The sequence below is a fragment of the Phyllostomus discolor genome, chromosome 13, assembly GCF_004126475.2.
Source record: "Phyllostomus discolor isolate MPI-MPIP mPhyDis1 chromosome 13, mPhyDis1.pri.v3, whole genome shotgun sequence".
Taxonomy (NCBI): domain Eukaryota; kingdom Metazoa; phylum Chordata; class Mammalia; order Chiroptera; family Phyllostomidae; genus Phyllostomus; species Phyllostomus discolor.
Window position 1 is genome coordinate 11890655 of NC_040915.2, and position 24709 is coordinate 11915363.

The window sequence follows — 24709 nt, forward strand, 5'->3', positions numbered from 1 at the left end:
ATTAAGAAATTACATGTGTTAGAGCAGATTTTTGGCTTAAAAAATTAGTATCTTGCTATTTGATGTTGGCAGTGGGTATTCTGTCTGAGTTGTGTGTGGATTTGCAAATGTATCAGCCCACTCTCATTTTAGAGAGGTGATTGAATCCCTGGCAAACTGCAGAAATGAATACAAATGGTTCCAAACTAGTTTTGGTTACTAGCTGAGTGCAGTATCATAACCTTCTTTAGCTTTCCTTTTTCCAGAGAGATTTTATTATGTTTCTGGTTCTTGGTAAGTGGTCATTTTCCTCTAACCTTAGGTAGGGCCTGGGGACTGGGTGTGTTGGGACAGGAGGCTGAGGAGGATACAACAAAACTGAAAACCAAGAGCCCTGACATCTCCTTAGCAGGATCTGCAGTGTGGCTGCGATGCTTTCACCCTGGCCGGTTGGGAAAGAGCACATGTGATCGACAGTCTCCTCCTCAAACCTGTGCTGAGACCGAAACACAAAAAGGCCAAAGTTAAATGGAACCCTGTTCTCTATAGGCAATTTAAAAGGGAAGTTTGCGCTTCAATGAAAAAGGAACATGCTATTTGGCATTGTTACTCATTTTTTTCCCAGAGAACATTACCAAGAAAGTGCAGGACAAAAAAAATCAGTTATTTTTTAACTTGAAATTATGCTGTGGTGGCCTTGGCTCTACTGTTCCCCTTGAATGACTAAACGGCTTGAGTTTCCAATTTACTTTTCTATTTTCATTAGGGATTTTGCTGATTGGGGGTCCATTTTACTGTAATCTTTAGTACTAATGTGGGGATTCCCAGTCAGTACTTCTCACCCTTGTTTTCATAGTTTCAGTTAAATTTGATGTTGTTGAAATGATAAAAAATACTCCTTTGCTGTCCTTCAGGGCAAGTGGAATCTTGTGTGTTCAGAACACAGCTGTGTTGTGACAAAGCTTTTCTCTGACAAATGGCCATGGCTTCCCTGATAAATGAGTTGGGTAAATTTTACCTTGTGGAACTCTCATTTGTAATGGGGATTTCAAAGCCAGCCAGCCCTTATGTAGGGGAGCAGTGTGCTGTGCTCTATGCCATAAAATCAGCTTTTGTCTCTTCCCGGGCAGGCCCAGGGTCTGGTTCAACAGGAGGTGAAGTGCTCACTGCTCAAGATCAGCCAAACTCTACTGGGCTGAGACTTTGCCAAACTGATTTACCCACCTTAAAAATTTAGAGTGTACATTTTTACCACAGAATGTGATGGTGTCTGCTCTTTACTGAGACACGTTTTCTTTGAAATGTAGACAGACCCCCCTCTCTTAGTAGTAACAAAAGTTAAGCCTCATGGTTAAACTGTAGTTGTAGCAGGTTTCCAGTTCAGTCCAATGAAGAAAATCCGCCTTGAATGAAGGATGTCATGTTAAAGATAACTTTTTTCTTTTATGGTCGTGTTCTTTTCTTTTTCACATACAGTAAATGTCATTTCTAAAAATCCTCATTTTTCTAAAATCAAGTCAGTAGTCTGATGTCTTGTGGGTTTGTTTTTTTTTTGTTTTTTGTTTTTTTTTTGCTGCTACATGCATGGAACTTTGTTTTGGAAAAATTCTGTGTGAATTGGTAACTTGCATCTGAATTCAAAATACGTTACAGTTTTTCCATGGAAATCATTAATTGAAGAAATGTAATACCTATGGCTCTTTTCTACATGAAAAGTGTGGCATCATTATCATTTGTTAATTATGGAATGTTTATATTAACACTAGAGAACCTCCTCCTCCTCCCCTTTTCAGCTGCAGTCCTAGGGCCTTGACCTATAGTGTACAGCTACCCATTTGCCTCACTCTTGGCTGCCTCTTAACTTCAGCTAACCTGTTTCTGTGAGTCAGATTTTAAAATGCTGCCTTTCCCTTTCATCCCCTCACCTCCATGCCACCTTTGAGTTACCACTGTGTGGCTGCATAAGCATGTAGATTGTTTTACCACGAAAAGGTTTGCCTCGGTGATATGTTGTTCCCTTCACTTGGAAGGAATTGCTTTTATAGTGTGAATATATATCTTTATCAAAAGGTCAGGTTTTAGTATATAATATTTAGAAAGTGGTTTTTAATGGTTCCTTTGTAATATATTCTAATAAGAATCAGTGTTATGCCTGTTGCTAGCCAATTAATTTTGACTTGGCTGTGAGGTTTGAGGATCAGGAAAAGGCAAAAGAGGTTTAAAACCCCTTTCTCAAGGCAGCTTTGATCATGACAGTTGAGAGAGAGAGAGAGCGGGAGAGAGAGAGCATTTTGTATGTGCTTTCAGACTAGAGGGAGCAAGTCGTAGGGTTGAGTTGACTCAGTTGCTCTCTTTTCTCTCCAAACTAATTTTTAAATCTTTCTCACATATAAATGTAAATATAGGCTTTAGTAAACTGATCAGTGAAATGGTAATGTAATACTAGTTTAAAACAATTTTCTAAATGCTATAAAAATCAGCATGTTAATCATGGCAAACTAGAGATGTATGATGCAAAGTCAGTATAATTACTTAGTATTGATTTCATTGTAATGAGACCTTTTCACAATCACTTGGATTCATTGTTTAAATGTATTAAGGAGTCACTTAGCTTATTAGAATTACATAAAGGATTTGATTTTATGATGTGGACTTTGATAATATCTATTAACCCAGGCAAAAACTCTGGAAGAAGAGTATTTAATATTTACCAGACTTCAGCATACATGAAATTATACTTCCCACACTGGCAGTAAATTGTAGATTTGAGTAAATACCAAATTATCATACAAGAGAACTTTGCTAAGTCTCCTTTTAAGCAGCAAGCCAGTGGTGGTACTTAGGATGGAAAGCAGTGGTCACACAAGTACTGATCCGTATCTTTTTCTGCTTAGTAGCTTCTTTCCAAACCGTTCTCAGTAGGAAAAAATAGCATATGGAGACCTTAGTGTAAATGTTTACACTCAATAGTACACAATCACATACATGAAATGTCATATTTTGAAGTAAGCATTTTTAGACTTTCCAGCAAGAGTGCAAATTAATGTGAGCATTGCTTCATTTCACACTTAAAATATGATTTCATTAAAAAAATTAAAAACACTTCAATACTTCGAAAACTTAAGTCTCCACTTGGTTTTGAAAATTAGGCTTAATGTCACCATTGTTAAAAATTAGATATTTATTTAGCCCCTACTATGTAAAATAGGTTACTTATCTGATGTAATTTTGATGATGGGTAGATATTATACTTCACATTCTTTGTATGGCAGCTGCTGGCACTTGCACTGTCCATAACCATTAATGATGATAAAGGGTCCTTCGTGGGTGGGTTCATATTCATTATACGGTCCTTGGTCTGACATGTTTGACATATGGAGTCGTGTTTGGGATCGGAGCTGCCTGTGGTTCTGAATCATTGAGCACTGCCTAATTCTTCTTAAAGTGGGAGGGCAGCACTTCCTGGAGATGAACACTATAAAAATAATAAAAAAGAAAGAAAACAATAAAGCCATTGTTCCTGTAATTACCCTCTGAGTGAAGATGGCATTGTCTGGTTCAGGAAAATGTTCCTCAGTAGTAACTGATATGCCTGCCGTAGTTGGGATTTCTTTGTCTCCCACATGGTAACTTGATGAGCTTATTCTTTTTGTATATTCAGTGGTTGGATCTCTGTAAGTTGTAGCCATGGCTGTGACAGTGGTTGATAAATTCCAGCAGAGCTGAAATCCATGAACTGCATCTAATATATCCTCTCCTTGGGTGTGGTCAGGACTGTGGCATAAGATGGACTGTTCCCACCGACCTTGGAAACTGCCCAGCCAGGAGGCCAAAGCACATATTCTAGGGCTGCATTCCCACAGATTGCCAGAGAGGCCAACAGTTGTGAGGGATCTCAGGGAATTTAAGATCTTGGAATCAAGGCTGTTTAACTTGTTGTTATCCATTAGGAGTATTTTAAGATTAGGCATTGTTTCAAACACTGTCAAGTCGATGGCCTTGATTTCATTTCCAGTCAGGTCTAGCTTTTCTAAAGTGCCCCAGGTCCATTCCATCCCACATGTCAAGTTGCTGATTTTGTTCCATTGTAAGAAGAGTGTGTGCAGACTGCTTAGCCGTAGGAAATGAGCAAAATTAATCTTCGTCAGCTGGTTGTGCTCTAGGTGAAGCTCTCTCAGTTTGATTAATCCTGCAAATCCATTACGAGCCAAACTTCGCAAACGGTTTGTGCTCAAATCTAGAAACTCCAGACTACGACAGTCCCAGAATAGGCGTACTGGGATAGTCCGCAGAGAGTTGGACCGTAAATGCAAGGTCTGCAGCTTCCGAAGGCCGTAGAAGAGCTCTGGGTGCAGAGATGACAGCTGATTAAAAGACAGGTCCAAATTTTGCAGGTTAATCAGTTGAGTAAAAGTTGTGTTTGGCAAGTAAAATATTTTGTTTGAACTTAAGATTAATTCCTTAAGTTTATATAGTCCTTGAAAAGCATCTTCTTTTACTGTTGAAATTTGATTGTGGTCTAAGTGGAGCCAGGTAAGTTGACTGAAGCTGGCAAATTGATCTCTTTCAAGCTCTGTGATGTGATTGTGCCTCAGGGACAGGCCCAGGGAGCCCTTTTCTGTGGCGTTTGGCACTGAGTGGAAGCCCTGAGAGTCGCAGTAGAAGAGCAGCTTCTCACAGCGGCATTTGGGTGGACACGCCATTCCCAGGGCAGGCAGCATTTTTAAAACCATACTCATTGCATAAATTGCTGCCAGCATAGGGGCCCCTAACGGCCACTTGAAATGTAAGCCTGCAGAATATAATTTAAGGAAAACAAGAAGATAGGATATTTTTCAGCAGAACATATGAGCCATTAAAAAAAACAACCCATAACATTATGGTGAAAGATTTCACTGCATATAACTCATTTTTCATTTACTGCAGAAAAGCTAACCTCATTAGTATGACTGGAACAAAACTTAAACCATTAAGAAGATAAAACATATCCTGTCATCACCAATATATGCTTTTAACTAAACGTCAAGATACAAAAATATGACAGTGATTCCCCTGAAAACAAGTGAATTCAGTGGTTTATTTTAAAAAGCATGATTCCTTGCTGACTGTAGAAAACACATAAATGCATGGACTTACCCATTCTTCCGAGCACATTGGAGGCTGCATTCAGTCGCGGTTGTTAGACTCAACGCAGTGAGTCTGTAAAAGGCTCTAACATGCAGGAGCCTTTGACCAGTTTCCTGTTTTCTGTGTCCCAGGCTTTTTGAGTAAAACTGAATCCACCAGGGTGAGTTGTTTTTTTTCCTTAAGATATTCCTTTCAGAAGCATTGGTTTCATTTTCTGTGATCGCTCTGGTTCCTTAAATCACATTTGAATGTAAGTTATTAATTTCGCCCTCCTCTAACTGCTCAGCTGGTTAATCAAAGCATCAGTCTTTCCTTTCCGCAGCTGTTAGTTCCCTCGGTCTTAACTTGTTGATGGCAGATGGGAGGCTTGTTGCAGAGAAGAGCTCCTGGAGCAGCATGAGTGCATTTACTGAAAAGCTTTTCCGAGAAATGGCACAAGAATGGATTTGCTTATGTGCTGCGACCACACAGAACTGTATATAGGCTGACGTCACCGGGTGACGTGTCTTTTGTTTGGGTTTTCCAGAAGCTTTACTGTTATAAAGCACCGTGCTTTGTAACAGTATTGGGTCGTTGTAAGACCCCCCAGTTACAATAAAAGAAGAAAGAACTCCTGGCTTAAAAACATGGTATTCCTTCAGTGCAGGAAGCAGCAGTGAGGTTGTAATAAAGGCTGCATTCAGGAAGACCCGTCTGAGCTGTGAGTTGGGTTAGCAGAGTGATGATTTTTAATGCCTGTGAGAGCCAGTGCTAGACCGCCGATTCTGCATAGAAAGACCATCTAAATGATCAGGAGCACAATTTATGAAGTGCTGATCTAACATCAGCCGATGCAAGTTAGTGCCCTCTGCTCTGGTAGTTTGGGAAGCTACTCAATCACCTCGTTGTCATGCTTTGTTAAAATGGAAGTATGACTGCAATTTGCATTCAGTGTGTCGGTAAACCAGATAAGTGGATTTGGCTTCTTTGTCGTTAAGAGCTTAACATCACAGACTAAGAATAAAGAGGGGGAAAGCTTGCAAAGCGTTTGTTTATTTTTCTCTTTGAGAATTTCAGAGGAACTCTAATTTAAAAAATTTCTCCTTCTCTGTCCTATTTTATAGTAATATTTTATCACAGGAGAAAAAACATAGGTCATCTAATACTGCATGGTTTAGGACAAGTGATAACAGCATGGCTGGATTCTGACATGATCCCTTGTATTTACCTCAGAATCTCACCTCCTCCTTCAGCTGCAAGCCTCAGATGATTCTGGAATTGGGAGTTGTGGCACTCAAATAATAGAACATTGATTTGCACACTTACTAGCTCTTACTGGCACACTTAAGAACTGACTCTGAGTCTCATACTGTCATCAGACTTTGTGTAGTGAATACAAAAGGCCTCTTAAACTTTGGAATATGATTTTGCTTTGGCTGTTTTTACTAGACTTAACTCTGTCTTCTCCCTGTTGAGTAGTTTCATCACTTTTCAGAGCTTGGTTATGAATGTGCAGTTCCATGTTTAATTTTTCTTTCAATCCTTACCTGAGGATATGTTCATTGATTTTAGAGAGAGAGGAAGGGAGAGAGAAAGACAGAGAGGGACCTCTGTGTGAGAGGAAACATTGATTGGTTGTCTCCTGTACGTGCCTGGACCAGGGATCAAAACTGCAACCTTTTGGTGTATGGGATGATGCTCCAGTCAAGTGAGGCACCTGGCCAGGGCTGTACAGCTCCAGGTTGAGTGTCCTGTAAGCGTGAAAGACATTTCTAGCATGAGTCAGGGGCATGTTTTTAGGCCCGACAAAGGTAAGGCCTCTTATACACCTTAATGATATTACCTTCTGTGCCAGTTTCTCTTACATTGGCCTTTATCTGTTATAAAGGATCTTATATCACACCTGAAGGCAGAAATCTCAAAACTACCCATGATATATGTGAAACATCATTGGCCTATTGGCTTCCATGGCCTTAATCCTACTGGGCAAGTCTAAGAAGTCATTGTCTTAAGGGGTATAGATTCTGTGTTGGAGTGTGGTACTGGAGTGAGGACTGGAAGGATTCGAGGTCTCTTTCTCAGGGCACTCTGTAAAGATGCTGTGAAAATGGCAGCCACCGTGGGTGTATAGTTGGAGTCTTTCTAGAAGCAGACTCCAAGATGGGATTAGAAGTAGTGAGTTTTATTAAGGAAGATGCCTGGGAAGTATTAAGGAAGAGAGAAGACAGCGGGATACTGTAAGGGCTGGTAGAGTCTTCAGACCACAGGGTAGGTCTGACACCTCTGAAAGCAGTGGGGAAAGGAGATTGACAGGCAGGGTCTTAGACTGTGCAGCACAGTTCTAAGACTTTCCCCAGGCCAAAGAGAAGTCCCCAAACCAAAGTTGCCTGTTCTCAGGGATGAGCCTGCCTTAGTACTCCCATCATTTTCCTTTTCTGGTTAAGAAAGTGAGGGAGGGGTCCTGTTTAAGACTTCAAGGATGCTGCTCCTGCTACTGACCTTGAGCCTTTCCATAGTCTGTCTCTATAGGCTAGAAGCTCTTAACATGGCTCCACAGACTGGCTTGTGGAATTTTGTGGCTTGTACATTATTCTGTGAATAAGGTTTAATCAGATTCTTAGAGGGTCTGCAACCCTAGATTTCAGAGTTACTGCTCTACAGGAACTTGCTTCCAAAATTTCCAAGGGGGAAATCTGATAAAGGTTTCTTTTTTTCTTTCTTTTTTAAAGGGATAGAAGCCCTTGGGATACTGTAAATGCCCTCATTGAAGTCAGCCACCCTCTGATGGGAAGGGGGAAAAAAATCCCACAAAACCTTTGCCAGGCAGGAGGATCTAGATTAATTCTTCCCTGAAGTAACCACTTTAGTTCCTTGCGCAGAAAAGCATTAGAGTCAATTGGATTAGAGCAACCACAATTAGGAATGAGTTGTATGTGAAAATGTAGAAGGAAAGGCATCTCCTTTTTTAACTCTTAGTTCTTTTCTGTTCTTTAGGTCACTTGGCCTACTTCTTATATATTAACAAATAGGAAATGCTTAAATTGTATTTTCCCGCTACCATTATACCGGATTTGTGGGCAAGAAAAGTTGCCCAGAGAAGTACCAGTGCAGTAAAAAGTAATTATTTTCATTGCATCTGGAATAGAGGGCAGTAATGCAGTATCACAGTACCCAGGATGCACAGTTCCTTTTAGGTCACCAGCCATCTTGCTCACTTGGCTTCTTTTTGGGTTGAATAGGTCCGGGCAGTGGAACCAAAGAAGATAATGGTGTTTGTCTTAAAATTGTTGGAGCACAACAGTTCCTGTTGATGGAATTCTGTATCATTTTTTGGTCTTTATCTTTCTTTAGCTAAGAGGACTGAGCAGAAACCCATGGTTTTTCTGAATAAAACTTTTTCTTGGTTTCGTTTTAGAACAGCATACATATGTCTTTGACTTAAAGTAGCCAAACTACTACTTCTGGAGGGTACTATCGGAATCATAGGAGCAATAATATCTAACCCCACCATCTCTTTCCTCTGTAAATGGGCTTAAGTAGATTATGTGAGTCAAACAGCAGAGCTTAGATGCCGTAGTTAACTGCATTCCTCTACCTGAAAGTTTGCTTTTAACGTATCTTGCTGATTAGGGGGAGAATTATTTCCCCACTTGGAGAAGTCCGGGTATAGAAGTTTACATGGAATTTCCTTGTGTGTGTGTGTGTGTGTGGTGTAGAGGCAGGGCTTAATTTTGTTTTGTACTAAAAGGCCATATGTTTAGTTAATTGTGCCCAAGTTTTAAAATTGTCATACCCCAGCACCAGAGGTATACTGAGGTACTCTGGGGAAGTATGTTCAAATAAAACTTGTTGCTGCCAGTCTTGATCGCTATTTGGAAAATACCCTCTCATTCATCAGAAAGTCATAGTTTTTAGGGTGGAGCCCCTCAATTTTATGGATGTGAGTACATGCCTTACTAAGAACCTTTTGGGATTCTTAGTTGGCAGCCTCTTAATTGTGCCTATATAGTATCAAGACCTATAAGTAGAGCAAGTGGGTTTTACTAGCCTTTCCTTTTTTAGGGAGGATGGAAAGATGATGGTTGTTCACTGCTTTCAAACATGCGTGCATTTAAAGACAAACGTAATTTCTTTTATTTTTTTGTTTGTTATTTAAAAACAAAAAATTACTGGGGTTTGGTGCTAAATATTAGCTTGTTATCTTTGAAGGAAATGGAACCTGTCTGACAGAGACAGATAGAATATGTCAGGATTAATGGTTTCACCAATCCGTCATGTTGGAGGTGAGCTAAAGGGAAGTTGATAGTCCCAGGTAGAGCCAGAGGTTCTGAGAGCATTCAGAATTCTAGACTCCTAGAGTCTTGTTACAATCACAAGGAACCACTGTGTAAATAAGTACACTACATCTGTGTTGCTGGGAATCTTTTCTGTTAAAAGCCTTTAAAAAGAAGACTCACCCTGGCTGGTGTGGCTCAGTTGACTGAGTGCCAGCCTGCAAACCAAAAGGTTGCCAGTTCAATTACCAGTCAGGGCACATGCCTGGATTGCAGGCCAGGTCCCTAGTAAGGGGGTGTGTGAGAGGCAACCACACATTGAAGTTCCTCTCCCTCCCTTCCCCTCTCTCTGAAAATAAATAAATAAAATCTTCAAAAAAAAAGAGAGAGAGAGAGAGAGAGAGAGTTGACTCCCCCAATCAGAGTCCCAGAATTTCCATTTTTGATTGGATTCTTGTCTCCATCACTGCCCTTGATTGATTTTGATTTTTAGAAGTCCTTTTGTTACTTTGTTAGTAAATATAATTGAGAAAGCAGTAGGAAGGGTAGTGATGATTACACTAGTGATACTGTGTGTTCCTTTTGATGCTGCAACTTAGAAAGTTTGGGGTTTCTATTCTATTTTGGAGGTGTGTGCTTCTAGGATTTCCTGCTGTTGGGGGAGTGGAAGGTTTAGGATCATGTGACAGCCTAATTCTGTTGTGCTAGCCTTGTATTCTGTGCCCATGGCTAGATAGTTTGTCAGTAAATGTCAGTGTGATGCACCTGAGTCAGATGTTAGGTGAGGGAAAATCTTCCATAGAAGTTTGGGCAGAGGTTCATTTAAACCATGAAACTCTTTTATTTCTCCTACCATAGACATCAAACCAAACCAAACAGAACTATCCTGAAATCTTGATTAATGCACAGACTGATCAAAACTTATATTGCCAAGCCCTTTTCTTATTCTTGTTGTCTTTGGTTTCATTGTGTTTATGTTTTCCTCTTCTTTGCAAGGCAGGCTGCTGCTGCATTTTTAAATTTTAATTTTAATTTATTTATTTTTGTTTTTCTCCTTTATTTTAAAACAAATAACAAAATTCATGTAAGTTGTAGTTTCTAGATTGTAAATTATAAGGAGAAATTTGTTTATTTTTCATTTGACACACAATTTTAATATATATGAAGACCTAACAGGCAATGTTTTAAAACACTGTATAGGAATTACGGAAGTGTGCATTGAGCATTGGGAACAATTCATAAATTCCCAGTATGTGGGTTACAAATATCCAGAGCACCACTGCTTGATGTCCCCACAGGAAATCATCACTCTTGGCTTGTCCAGTGTCTTCTTCCCCCCCCCCCCCCCATTTTTTTAATTGTTGTTCAAGTACAGTTGTCTCCATTTCCCCCACCCCGCACTTCCTCCCACCCTCGATTCTACCCCACTTTGGTTTTGTCTGTGTATCCTTTATACATGTTCCTTGATGACTCTTCCCCCTTTTCCTCCCATTATCCTCTCCCACCTCCCCTCTGGTTACTGTCTGTTCTTAATTTCAATGTCTCTGGTTATGTTTTGCTTGTTTGTTTGTTTTATTGATTAGGTTCCACTTATAGGTGAGATCATATGGTATTTGTCTTTCACCACCTGGCTTATTTCACTTAGCATAATGTTCCCCAGTTCCATCCAAGCTGTAGCAAAGGGTAGGAACTCCATCTTTCTTTCTGCTGCATGGTATTCCATTGTGTAAATGTACCATAGTTTTTTGATCCACTCATTTACCAATGGGCACTTAGGTTGCTCCCAACACTTGACTTTTGTAAATTGTGCTACTTTGAACATTGGAGTGCATAGGCTCTTTTGAATTGGTGTTTCAGGTTTCTTTTTTTATTTTTTTTTAATTCATTTCTTTCTTTCTTTTTTTTTAGATTTTATTTATTTTATTTTTAGGGAGGGTGGGGGGAGAGAGAGAGAGAGAGAGAGAGAGAGAGAGAGAGAGAGAGAGAGAGAGAGAGAGAGAGAGGGAGAGAAACATCACTGTGCAGTTGCTGGGGGTTATGGCCTGCAACCCAGGAATGTACCCTGGCTGGGAATTGAACCTGGGACACTTTGGTTCCCAGCCCACGCTCAATCCACTGAGTTACGCCAGCCAGGGCAGGTTTCTTAGAGTATAGTCTCAGCAATGGAATTGCTGGGTCAAAAGGCAGTTCCATTTTTAGTTTTTTGAGGAAATTCCATACTGTTTTCCATAGTGGCTGCACCAGTCTGCATTCCCACCAACAGTGCACTAGGGTTCCCTTTTCTCCACAACCTCGCCAGCACTTGTTTTTTGTTGATTTGTTTATGATGGCCATTCTCACCTGTGTGAAGTGGTATCTCATTGTGGTTTTAATTTGCATCTCTCTGATGGCTAATGATGCTGAGCAGTCTTTCATGTGTCTTTGGGCCCTCTGTATGTCCTCCTTGGAGAAGTGTCTGTTCAGGTCCTTTGCCCATTTTTTAATTGGGTTGTTTGTTTTCCTGGAGTGGAGTCATGTGAGTTTTTTATATATATATATATATATATATATATATATATATATATATATATGATCAAACCCTTGTCTGAGGTATCATTTGCAAATATATTTTCCCATATGTTTGGTTACTTTTTCCTTTTCCTGATGTTTTCTTTAGCCATGCAGAAGCCTTTTTATTTTGATGAAGTCTCATTTGTTTATTTTTTCCTTCATGTCTCTTGCTCTAGGGGGCATTTCAGGGAAAATATTGCTGCATGGAATATCTGGGATTTTCCTGCCTATGTTCTCCCTCTAGGATTTTTATGGTGTCATGACTTATATTTAAGGTTTTTTTTTTTATCTATCTTAAGTTTACTTTTGTGTATGGTGTAAGTGGGTGGTAGAGTTTGTTTTTTTTGCATGTAGCTGTCCAACCTCCTGATACCATTTGTTGAAGAGGCTACTTTTACTCCATTTTATGCTTCTGCCCCCTTGTCGAATATTAAGTGACCACTGAGACTTGGATTTATTTCCGGGCTCTCTGTTGTGTTCCATTGATTCATGTGTCTGTTCTTATGCCAGTAACAGACTGTGTTGATTACTGTGGCCTTGTAATATAGTTTGAAATGTAATACATCACATAAACAAAAGGAAAGACAAAAATCACATGATCATATCAATAGATGTGGAAAAAGCATTTGGTAAAGTACAGCACCCATTTATTATAAAAACTCTCAGCAGAGTGCAAGTAGAGGGAGCATACCTCAACATAATAAAGGCCATATATGAGAAACCTACAGCCAACATCGTACTCAATGGGCAAAAACTAAAAGCTTTCCTACAATATCAGTAACAAAACAAGGATGATTACTTTCACCACTTCTTTTCAACATAGTATTGGAAGTCCTAGCCTCAGAAATTAGATAAGAAAAGGCATCCAAAGGAAATAAAAGGCATCCAAATTGGAAAGGCGGAAGCAAAACTGCCATTGTTTGCCAATGACATGATAGTATACATAGAAAATCCTATAGACTCCACCAAAAAAGTGCTCAACCTATTCAGTGAATTTGGCAAAAAGGCAGGATACAAAGTCAGTATTCAGAAATCGAAGGCATTTTTGTACACCAACAATGAAATATCAGAAGCAGATATCAGGGGAAAAAACTCTATTTGCTATAGCAACAAGAAAAATAAAGTAACTAGGAATAAATCTAACCAAGGAGCTAAAAGGCCTGTACTCAGAAAACTACACAACACTGAAGAGAGAAATTAAGGAAGACAGAAACAAATGGAAGATGTGCCGTGTTCATGGATTGGAAGAATTAACATCATGAAAATGTCCATACTTCCCAAAGCAATTTATAGATTCAACACAATCCCTTTTAAAATACCAATGATATATTTCACATAAATAGAACAAACATTAATAAAATTTATATGGAACCATAAACGGCCCTGAATAGCTGTAGCAATCTTGAGAAAGAAGAACAAAGTGGGAGGGATCACAATACCTGGTAGCAAGGCAGGCTTCTTCTTCTTCCTTCTCCTCGCCCCCCCCCCCCCCCCCCCCCCCGCCCCTTCCCTCTCCCACTCCATTACTCTAAAATAACAGCCAAGTTTGGATTTGTCCTTCCTGCTTTTTCCTCTCCACATTTCGAGTAGCTTTTTATTTAGATGTATTTCCTCCTGCCTACATAGATGGCCATGTGCTGTATTCAAAGCCGTTTGCATAGGATAGAGTAAGATACACATTCATATTTTCTTAAAGAATCCCTATCAGTTTTAGAGGACTCTTTGACCCAATTGGCTAAATTTAAAAGGATGAATTTGCATGTATATTGTCTAGATGCTAGCAAGTTTTGGTTGCTGAAGCTTGGAAATGTCCCATTCCCTCAGAACCTTCTTAAATTTGCTGTGGGTTAGAGGAACAAGGACATGAGCTGAGGCAAGCAAAAAATATTGAAATATGTAATGTCATCAGTGCAGAGAAAATCAATAACAAGAATTTGGCCCAAAGAGTGAAAGATCATTTCTTCTTATGAAAGGCTATTGCAGCATGTAACATTATAGCTGCAGTTGAGATGTGTGTACCCATGTTGCTGAAATGTGGCTTGCTGAGGCTTGAGCTCTTGTGGGAGCTGATTCTGTCCTGCTGCTTGTTCTGTGTGGGGGAAGGCTGAGGGGCCTGTCTTTCCAGTGGCTTCATAGTTTTTCCCATCTCTATGTTTGTGGATGTGAGTGTGTATCTAAGGACTGTATAGCTTTTTTCATATATGGCTACACTGCAACTTACAAACATGTTTGTTTTAAGGCTTTTAGCTTTTGTAAATAGAATAAAATGAATGTCTTTTAATGTCTTTGCATTCTTAGGCAAGTTTGTATTAATATAAGTTTCTAACCATGAAATTTCAGGTTAAGGGATGTGTATCTTTAGAACTCATAGACACTGATTGCCATATTGCCTTGCAAAAATTTTTAAACTATTTCATACTGCCCATAGTTACCTGTGAATATGCACTAGCCACCCACCCAAGTTCTCCCCCAAACACCATGTTGGAAATCAGCAAACTTTTAAAATATCTGGGAATCTGATAGGTGAAAAATGCTTTTTGGTTTGTTCTAACTTAATTATGAGTAAGATTAAGTATCATTTTGTATGTAGGTATAGTGTTTTTTTTCTGTAGACTGTATTTCATTTGCTCATTCCACACCCCACTCCTAAAATTGGTCATTTTCTTAAAGATTTTTAAGATATTTTTCCTTATTAAATAAACTGACTTTGCCAAATATCTTACATACTTATGTCAGTTAGTCATTTGTCTTTGAAAAGTGTATGGTTTTGCTCTATATACTTAATTTTAAAGAATGGCTAAACTGATGAGAAGCTTTTTAAATATTAAAACAAACCCGTACTTGCACCAGTTGGTGAACATAAGACATTGTAGAATCTTTAGTAAACAAGGATTCCCTGTTAAACCATTATCTTAAGTAGGGCAGAGAGGGTCTGAGAGCCCTTTAGAATTTTTTTTTTAAATCGGTATAGAAACCAAAAGACTTCCCTGGTTTATCACAAATTTCAGTCCAGTTTTACCAGTTAACTGAGCATTTAAAAATCCTTCTGAAATATACCCACAGTTGAGCTTTTTTATCCTCTCCTCCTCACCCCCCTCCCCCCAGGTTGTTAGTAGCTTCAAATTTAAATTCTTAATTGAACTTTATATATAATTTGTATACCTGTTGGGTTTTTATACCTGTGTGTGCTTCTGAGAACTTCCCAAATTAACTATGGACAGAAGCTGTTTAACAAGTAGATGATTACTCTCTTTTTTAAGGCGGGAGGCAGGGGGTGGGAAACCCTGGTGTCTCAAAAGAGATTGGAACATCTCAGCTATATGCTTCAGCTTGTGCCAGGGACGTCTTGGGATTGGCTCTCTCACTTTTCTCTACCATGGATTTTTGTCATTTTTTCCCCCAGAAAGAGACAGAAATAGTTCACATGCTCATTCCCAGGATTTGAGGGAAAGGTGCCACAAATTCATTGTGATTCAGTTGATTGCAGTTCTGTGCTGTAGCAGCCATGTGGCTGGACATGGTGTAGTCACGCCATGTTGGAATACCTGAAAAGCCATATTCTAGCATGTGTCTATGGCCAGAGCTGAAAATACCTAAGCTTATTATAACTGATAGGACATTTAGACAGATACCTGGGCATATTTTCAGGTGTAAATGCAGCATCAAGCTGAGAAAAATCTAAAGGTGGTATGTAAGGCTGGCTGTCACCTGCAGGAATTCCCAGGCAAACCAGTAAAGCTCATTTTTAGACTTCTTTTGTCTGGAAGGGGAAGAAAAGGAAAATGGGGTAATATGTCTGTTACATTAGTGTTCCCTACCAATTTTTTAAAGAAAATTTTAGCATGAACTAGGTAACAGTAGGCAAGCTAGAAATTTCTGTTCTTTGCAATTGAAGGAGAGGGTACTCCTTGAAAGGAATTTGAAAATGCAGGTATATATAACCATTATATTCTAATATTGAGCTCTTAGTCTTTGCCTAAGGCTCTCAGTGACTCTCATCACATATTCAGCTTATGCAGAGCCCATCAGCCATCTGTGGGCCAGGTAGAACAACCAGGTCAAGTTGTTTCTCATGTTATTCCCCAAATGTTTAGTGCATGATAATGTGTTGCCCAGTCAACAGCAGAGCTTTTATTTTAGTCGTACTCATGAAGACATGGATTGACTCTCTAATAGGTGATGCTAGTGTTCTTTGGTGTTCAGACATTTTCCATGAGTGTATCTTTAATATTATAGCTCCCTATTCTTCACTCAAGCCTCCAGCAGCACCATAGATACCACATCCTCACCCCGGCTTTACTTAAAGGCCTCTGCTCCATGGATGACAGCCTTTTCCCATTTTGTACCTATGGTGCTGCTTCATTCATTTCTCTTGTTTTGGTGGTGGGGAGAGGGGGCTGCTTCAGATGCTCATTCTGACTTGGGTCTTGTGGAATGCCATGGTTTTAGTTTTTAAATTCTGTTTAATTTTCTGGTGGCTGATGAAGACATTGTATCTAGTTAGACCTTCCTGTTGAACTAATCGTACCTTCTTACTTTCTTTTAAATAGTTCCTAAATGTTTCAGGATTAAAATTTTGGATTTTGCCCTTCTCTGCTACTCTCTCCAGCCTTACTCTAGTATATTAAAATGAAGATAGAAAGCAGTATTTGGCATTATTTGAAACCCTTATATTTTCACTAATGACATGAAATCAGGAGACCAGTAATTTGCTGCATAGATCACACATTAAGTCCAATGACTTTGATACATTTCTCATTTCATTCATGTCCAAGTGGAGAGAGACAGGTATGACTTGAAAATGGCTCTGGGGAAAAGTATAAGGTGCTGTGGGAGCACCCCAGAGGGGCTTCTAACTTGAACTTAGAATAGGGGGTGGCTCCAGGAAGTATGCATCTAAAGGATGGATAGGAACTAGAAGGGGAGAAGAGTATTTTAAGTTGGTGAGAGAGCATGGCATGCCTGAAGAATTAAGATGCAGTGGGTGGGTCATAACATGGAAGATGGCAGAGTGACCGTGGTCACTGAAGTAATGGTGATGGCTGGGCTCCGGCGGGGAGAAAGCAGAACAAGACGAGAAGGAAGTCTTTGGCCGAAGAGGCCTCGCTGAAGAGACCAGATAGCCCCTTTAGCATATAGCATGTTTTTTCCAGAAAGAACTGCACGTTTTTACTGTGTTTTTTCCCCTGGAAGCGCTGAGTTTATCTTGTGCCTTTACCCTTTAGGTGGATCCTGTTAACCTTTGTCACATTGTTTCTAGGGACTAAAATGCCCCCTGAGGTGCCTCCAGTGATGCCAGGGACATACTTCGTCCCTTCCTGACTGCTGCTTATTGTATCCCTTCTCAAAGCAGGGAAGGGTTGGAGTGCGGTCAGGGCCCTCAGAGGTGGGCTCGGTTGTGGGTGACAGGCTGGCGGCCATGTGCACCAGCAGCAGTGAGACCTGCCTCTGTGGCAGGGGTGTGAGTGGTCGGGCATGTTGTACATTTGTTGTGGGAGAGTGCTTGCTCGCTCTTTCTGAGGCAGGAGTCCGTTCCTTCCGGGGGAAACGCTGTTATTTCAGAGGTTACCTCCAAAATGGGTAAAATCCTTCATGAAATTCTAGTTCTTAATACTTTAAAAAAACAACACCTAACTTAAATGTAACCTTCTGCATAACTGTTACTACTTTGACCCACTAGAGGCTCAGCATGATACAGAGTATTGCTGAATTACTGTTACTCTGAATTATTTTACCTCAGATTATAAAGCCTCTGATAGAAGGATTATGACTGGTCCTGCCTACTCCAGTGGATGCAGAGTAGGTGCTCAGTAAACAGTGAGTTTGAACTAATAGAAGTCTGTTCACACAGGACAAAGGAAGGTGGGGGAGCTTCTTCAAGCTTCTATTAAAAATGGGTTTTGACAGCTCTTTACTATGTCAGCCAGAACTGTGTTGCTGGAGACCGTCCCAGCCAATAACCTTTGCTTCTCAGCTGGCATTTACTTACTGATGAGAAGTTTTATGCTAAAACCCCAAACATGCCTTATATTTTTCTTCTAAGCCCTTTTGTCACTGCTTAGCATGGATATCCATATAAAAATTGAATGACCTATCTGGTCTCTCTGCTCAGTGGAATAGTCTCCAAATTAGTTGGGAGTCATGAGTCACTTATTTTAAAGATTCATTGAGCATTTTACTTTGGCTTACCTAAAACTAGAAATAAAAAACCCTAACAGTTGTAATTTCAAAGAGAAGTAAAGTTTCGTTTTACAGATCAAAAATGTTCTACTTTCACCAGGTTCATCGTTAAGGTTGTGTGTGTATACATGTATACTCATTCTGATTGCATTTTAAATGATTGTGTGACAGGCTAATAAGCCAAGACAAGCAGAATTGGGAAACTGAGATAGATACTTAAACAAGCAGTTTGCAGCCATCTAATAAATCCTATCTTCCCTAAACCAAGGACACTTAAGAGTAGTGGTGTGCACTTCTCTCTAACCAGAGGGTAAATAACTTAAATCATCCAACTCAGGGAGATAGATAGCAGAAATCCAATTAGTGCCGTTTGCCAACCATACTCAGGACAGATGAAGATAAGGGAATAAATCTCATTTTGTTACATCAGCATAAAGTTGATGAATATTCTGTTGAGCTCCTCCCCAAGAGTTCCCCAAAATTCCCTCAAAAGGAAGGTTCCTGCTCATGCTCCCTTGCCCCAGGAACCCAGCACTGTTCCCTTCCCCTTCTTCCCCCACAGGCGTGCATCTCCTAAACTCTAAGGGAGCCCACAAGGCTTACAACCAGGGAGCAGTGGGCAGCAGCAGCTTGTCCCAGGCTAACCCCCTGACCCTGCCCCCAGAGCCCCCTTTTCTCTGACTTCTCAGGGAGCCAACAGCAGCCCTGCTAAGGTTCATTTCTTTCCTATAACATTTCCAGAGAGCCAGGGCAGCCTTGCTTAGGCTCTTCTTTCGCTTCCAATATCCTAAGCACTTCTTTGTTTCATTGATCCCATCTTTAAAAAACATCCTCTCAAAATCACCTGGACTCGTGAAGTCTTTCCTACACCAGTCAAGAACCCACACACAATTGGCTAGCCCTAGGCAAAACCTACTCAGGGCCAGGTGCCCCGTTCCACTAAAAACTGGAACCCTGAACTTGCTATTTGGAGTATATTTTTTAAAGAGATGCTTTGATTTAAAAGGTGGTCTGACTAGTATAACCTAAAAGCTTCAGTAAATAACTGCTTCTGAACTGCCCCCTCCTGATTCATGAGGCATAAACCTCTTATTTCCTAAAGTAACAAGAAAGACAAATTGATTTTTAGGGTAATTGAACAAAGAATTAACAGATTCATGGTGTGGCATCTTAAAGTGAATTTTATTGTGTGACTATAATTCCCTCAAAAGTTGAGTTGAAGGGTGGCTTTTATATAACTTTCTAATAATTAAATCTTCCCAATTTGAGGGAATTTCTGGGTACTTGAAGTTACAGGGAATGGGGCTCTTATGAGGTCATTTAATCCAACCTTTGGGTTTTTGATAAATAAGTGTTTTCTAGAGTAAATGATTCCTCCCCCCAAAACATGGCTAGGAGCAGTGACAAACTTTACTGGGTTTATATACAGAAATTTTCTTGGAGTGCTTGAGTGTCTAAGAATATATTGAGACTTTCTTTATTAAATTAAAAAAAAGATTGTATTATTTATTTTTAGAGAGAGGGGAGAGAAACATTAATATGTGGTTGCCTCTTGTGTACCCCCTACTGGGAACCTGGCTTGCAGCCCAGGCATATGCCCCAACTGGGAATTAAACCGGCTTCCTTTGGTTGGAAAGCCAGCACTCAATCCACTGAGGCACACCAGCCAGGGCTCTACTACCATCTATTTTGATTCTGCTTGGGATGTTCTCTGGGGTGAAGATGAACTCATCCCCTTGACTGGTGAAGAAAGGCTGATTTACATACCTCTCTTAGAGTAGCTAGAATGTTCTTATCTGTGCAACATGATTGCATTAAGCTTAGCCTAGATTTATAAAAAATATATGGCTGAAGTAATGTCACAGAGCATTCTTATTCAAGCTGCATAATATTCATTGTTAACTTGGACCCATCATAGTGTATCTTAGTTGTTTTTTTTTTTTAAAGATTTATTTGTTTGTTTGTTTGTTTTGTTTATTTGAGAGGGAAGGGAGGGAGATAGAGAAGAGAGAGAAACATCAATGTGCGGTTGCTGGGGGTCATGGCCTGCAACCCAGGCATGTACCCTGACTGGGAATCGAACCTGCGACACTTTGGTTTGCAGCCCGAGCTCAATCCACTGAGCTACGCCAGCAAGGGCTTTTTATTTTAGTTTTAAAATTCATTTTCACATTGTTTTAGTGCCAGGTGCCAACTTTCATATTTTGACATTCTTTAAATCTCAGAGTTCACCAAAATCGGATGTAACCTGTTCTAGCCTGCAGTTCAAGAAGAGCTGGTTTGTTAATGAAATTTGTATATGCGGAACCTTGAATTAAAATATAAATATACATTTTTAAATGGAACTTGAAGTGACAGTCCTGTTCTTGGCTTCTCTTATTTTGGTAAAACTCCCTCAATTCCCATCATCAGATGATGTGGAGCCTAAGAGTCATTATGTTTTTATTAACAAAGTCACATGGTTCCCCGTGTCCCCTGTTCTACCTCCCCCTGGTGTATTTTCCAACTTTGGGTTTTAAAAAAATTGACTGTTTTTTCAATGTTAACTTGAATATAAATAGCTGTTGGCTATCATTAAATTTATTTGTGAATCACTAAAAGGTGCATCTCTTTTTTTCCCAGGCGGGACGTAAAGAAAGAAGTGATGCACTCAATTCTGCAATAGATAAAATGACCAAGAAGACCAGGGACCTGCGTAGACAGGTAAACTAAAGAAAGTGCTGATTGCCTGCCTCCCCAAGTTCTCAGTTTTGTAGTTCTGGTTAAAATCTCAGTAAATACTGGGCCCCAAAACATTTTAAAACATTTTAAAACATTTTTTGACTTTCACAGGAAACTATCTCTGTTTTGTTGCTAATAAGCTTCTAAGTGGCTAACAAAATCTCTAGGGGACCTGGACTGATATGGTCCTACTAGGATAGCCTGAATAAGTTAGCTCTTGTGTGAAAAGGATGTACAGGTGAGAAAATCGATTTAAAATGACTTGGGGGCCCGTGAAAATACACTGAGACAGAAATTACAGCCATTCATCTGACTTACCCCGTGCTGGTTACACACTCATTGTTTCCTTACATCCTCGGTGGAGATGTATTTCCAGTGCACATATGGTGGGTAGAGATATATTTGGGGTGCTCAGTTTTCCAAGTTAGTAAACAGAGGAAAGAATTTCTTTATTTAATGTTAAATAATTCAATTAACATTTTAGAATCATATTGAGTTTTCATCTTTAAGAAAGGTAGAGCTGAATTTATAAAACAATGTATTAAGACTCAAAAAGAAGTTGTAGTAGTAATACAATTTCCATACTTAGTGGAGAGACATTTTATTGTCATGTCTAATATAAAACAAAATGAAAGAGGGACCGTATCTTTGTATTCCTTTATTGAAGTAGCATTAGAAATGGTTTTAAAGATGACCTTTTGGTTTTAAAGTTCATAGTATGTCAGCTCTGTTCAGATAGACCAGAAAGTACATTTTTCCTCTCTTCTCAGTTTTATTTAGCCATTTAGGCTAATTACGTATATTCCAAGGCTGTGTGCCAGTTTAACTCAGAGCTGCTTTCTGTTTAGTTTATTATTCCTTTAAGATACAAGCTTCCTGATTCCCAAGGAAATTTTGTAAATCCCAAGAAAAAAGGGTATAATGTTGAAAACTGAAGGTTCTGTGCAGTTCCCTAGATGATTACCTGCAATCACACGTTTCCTGTGTTGCAGATTGTATAACTGCATGGGTTACATGGGGAGGGGGTTGTCCTCATATTAAATGCAGCCAAGCTATCATAAGCTTCCATTAAATTTAAAAGTACAGAAGAAAAAAGCAATCCAGCTTCTTGTTAGAAATCAAATCAAACTTTTACAATTTAATTATTAGCTTCGCAAAGCTGTCATGGACCACGTGTCAGATTCATTCCTGGAAACCAATGTTCCACTTTTAGTATTGATTGAAGCTGCAAAGAATGGAAATGAGAAAGAAGTTAAAGAGTATGCCCAAGTTTTCCGTGAACATGCCAACAAATTGATTGAGGTAAGTGTTTTAGCAGTTTCTTTAACTGTAAGTAATTTAATAGAGTGTGGTGATTTTTAGTCACATGATTTAATCAGCTAAAAATTTTAGGGGATCGCCTAATATACAATATGTTTAAGATGAAAGTCTTTTATTATTACTTATCATCTAAAACCACCATTTTGGTCAGTTTACATTAATTATGCACATGATTAAACATAGATAGTCCCTATACTGTAAACTTAACATCTCTGTTTAATGTTAATGCTAATGAATATAGATAATGACATTGGGGAAACTCACAAGACACTATCAAAGGGAGTAGCAGCTAGAAGATGCAGCTCAAGAATCCCACTGTCGGGGTTTGCATCCTGGCAAATTATTGAGTTGGCCAAAACGTCCGTTGTGTTTTTTTCTGTAAGATAAAAGGCTCATTTTTCATTTTCACCAATAACTTTATTGATTTGGGTATATTGAATATGTTGGCTATATCCCACTATTGGTTTCTAGTGGGTAGTGACCAAGGGTGTACTAAATGTCTTCCAGTGCATAAGACAACCCTACAGCAAACTTAGGTGCATAAAATGTCAGTAGTACCAAGAAACTTCGCTAACCACTTTTGACACTTTCAATCAGTTACAGCACCTCCTCCATACACTGCACAAATCATTTTTTGTGTTTCAGTCACATTTTTACCTTTCTTGAAATAACAAAGCATAATTACACTGGAAATGTTACATATGTTCTTCCATCTTCAGTATTAAAATGGCTGTATAAAAATTCACCAATTTTGATAATTTTTAGAAAAATGCATGCTGATATGACAGCTATCACAACACAGTTTTAACAAAATTGTTTCGGATGAATTTAAAGACAACCAAGCACTACTAGACCCATCCTATGGAAAACAATGAACAGTTTTTGGCCAGCCCAATACTTACTCCTGCCTTGAATTCCCATTTCTTGTCTGTAAAATACAGATGCTGATGAGACCTATCTTGGAATTATTTTAAAGTCTAAAATAGATGATGTGTGTCAGGTGCTTAGCACTTGCCTGAGATACAGACTCAGCCCAATCATTTTGTTTTAAAATTAAAGACACTGAGCCCTAACATGCTGCTAATTCGATGTGTTTGAATAGTAGAAATCTGTATGTAAGTGATTGGTTTGTAAGAAGAAATAGGAGTGAATTGCTATTTAATTTCCAGGTAAGTCTTGTTCTTACCTTTTGCTAACTGAAATTATGCTATTGATTGATTTATTAATTATTATTTTATTTCAAAAATTTGACACATAGTAAGCATATACCCAAGTTATTTGGTGTTATAACCTAATGTAAAACATCTAATATTTGAAAAAGATTTCATAGACCATTTGGTTAGTCATTATATAAGAACAGGAAATGGGGTTTTTATGTAAAAATCTATGTCCTATATGTTTGAATTTATAGTGACATTAGGCCAATTTAATACTATAAAATATTCCAAGGAAAACATCAGTAATCACATTAAATGCATTACTAATTTTACATCTACTTTTCTTTGAATATTATGAATTAATTATGTACATAATACATAGGTCAGTCTGCTGTTGAACTTAATGGTTCTGGCATTTGGAATTAAAATGGGAAGAATTTCATTTTCTGTCTCTTACATTAAGCGTAATCTCATTCACAAGAGTTAATGGCAGCATGAGGTGTAGCCTCCTTGAAGACAAAGATCGTCTTCAGGAAGCCAGCCTCAATAAGTAGCCTGCATATTAGAAAGTGTGCCTGTGAGGCAGGAAGCAAGGACACTGCCTGCCCAAGGCCTTGAGTAACAGGTTCCAGTAATGGCATGGGAAGGGTGCAGTGTGGCAGCTGGATCTCAGCAGGAAGCCCTGGTCTGTACTGCAGCTGGAGGGCCCTGTGGGCCTCCCCTGTCATCCTCAGCCTCTCCAGCCAATGGAACTGACACTTACTGAGTACCTACTGTGTACCATTTATGCGCAAGTACAATGTACTTTCTACAACAACATTTCTCAGGTTAGGAAACTATGGTTTAGGGTTAAATAACTTGGCCTAAAGTCCCCAGGTTTGTATCCGTCCAACAGTGAGGGCTATGAACTTACTGGTTTAATGGGCAGCCTTTTGCCCAATGAGAAGCACTATGTGGGCCTTTGAAGACCTTGCTCCAGGGGCTTTGTCCATGGTTATTTATACTTTTTATTTCATTCTGAACATCAGTAAGCAGGGGCCCCTTAGAGTTCAGAGTTAGGTGATCCCTCTCTCGACTTGGTTCTGACCCCTTTCTTACCTCTGTCCCCTCTCTATGCCCTCCACTCCCTCATCCCCCACTCAGATATATGTATTAAAGTGCTTTTCATTGCTTGAGTCATAACCAAAGGCTGTGTAGCACCATTCCGCAGGTAATTACATTTAAGGTGATAGAGATACTAGGATGCATATGTGCATGAAAAGGAAATGAGTGTTTAAAGTGTAAAAGCAGCAAGAGATAAGAAGTTACCTACAGGGGAGTTCTCATAAGACTGTCAGCTGATTTCTCAAAAGAAACTTCACTGGCTAGAAGGGATTGCAAGAAATACTCAAAGCCATGAAAAGCAGAGACCTACAGCTGAGA

General features: G+C 39.4%; 2 protein-coding genes across 2 annotated transcripts in view; one reads left to right on the top strand and one right to left on the bottom strand.

The window, feature by feature from the left end:
* CTNNA1 (catenin alpha 1) overlaps positions 1-24709 on the top strand; it is a 176313-nt gene that overhangs the window by 112006 nt on the left and 39598 nt on the right. Inside the window, exons 8-9 of the mRNA XM_028527221.2 lie at positions 20712-20792; positions 21960-22112. Of these exons, the coding sequence (XP_028383022.1) occupies positions 20712-20792; positions 21960-22112 (234 nt within the window). The remainder of the gene's footprint in view (positions 1-20711; positions 20793-21959; positions 22113-24709) is intronic.
* LRRTM2 (leucine rich repeat transmembrane neuronal 2) lies at positions 2664-6211 on the bottom strand. Its single transcript, XM_028527232.2, has 2 exons — positions 5116-6211; positions 2664-4771 (listed from the first exon to the last, which is right to left on the bottom strand). The coding sequence occupies exons 1-2, from the start codon at positions 5117-5119 to the stop codon at positions 3225-3227; spliced, it is 1551 nt and encodes a 516-aa protein (XP_028383033.1). The 5' UTR covers positions 5120-6211; the 3' UTR covers positions 2664-3224.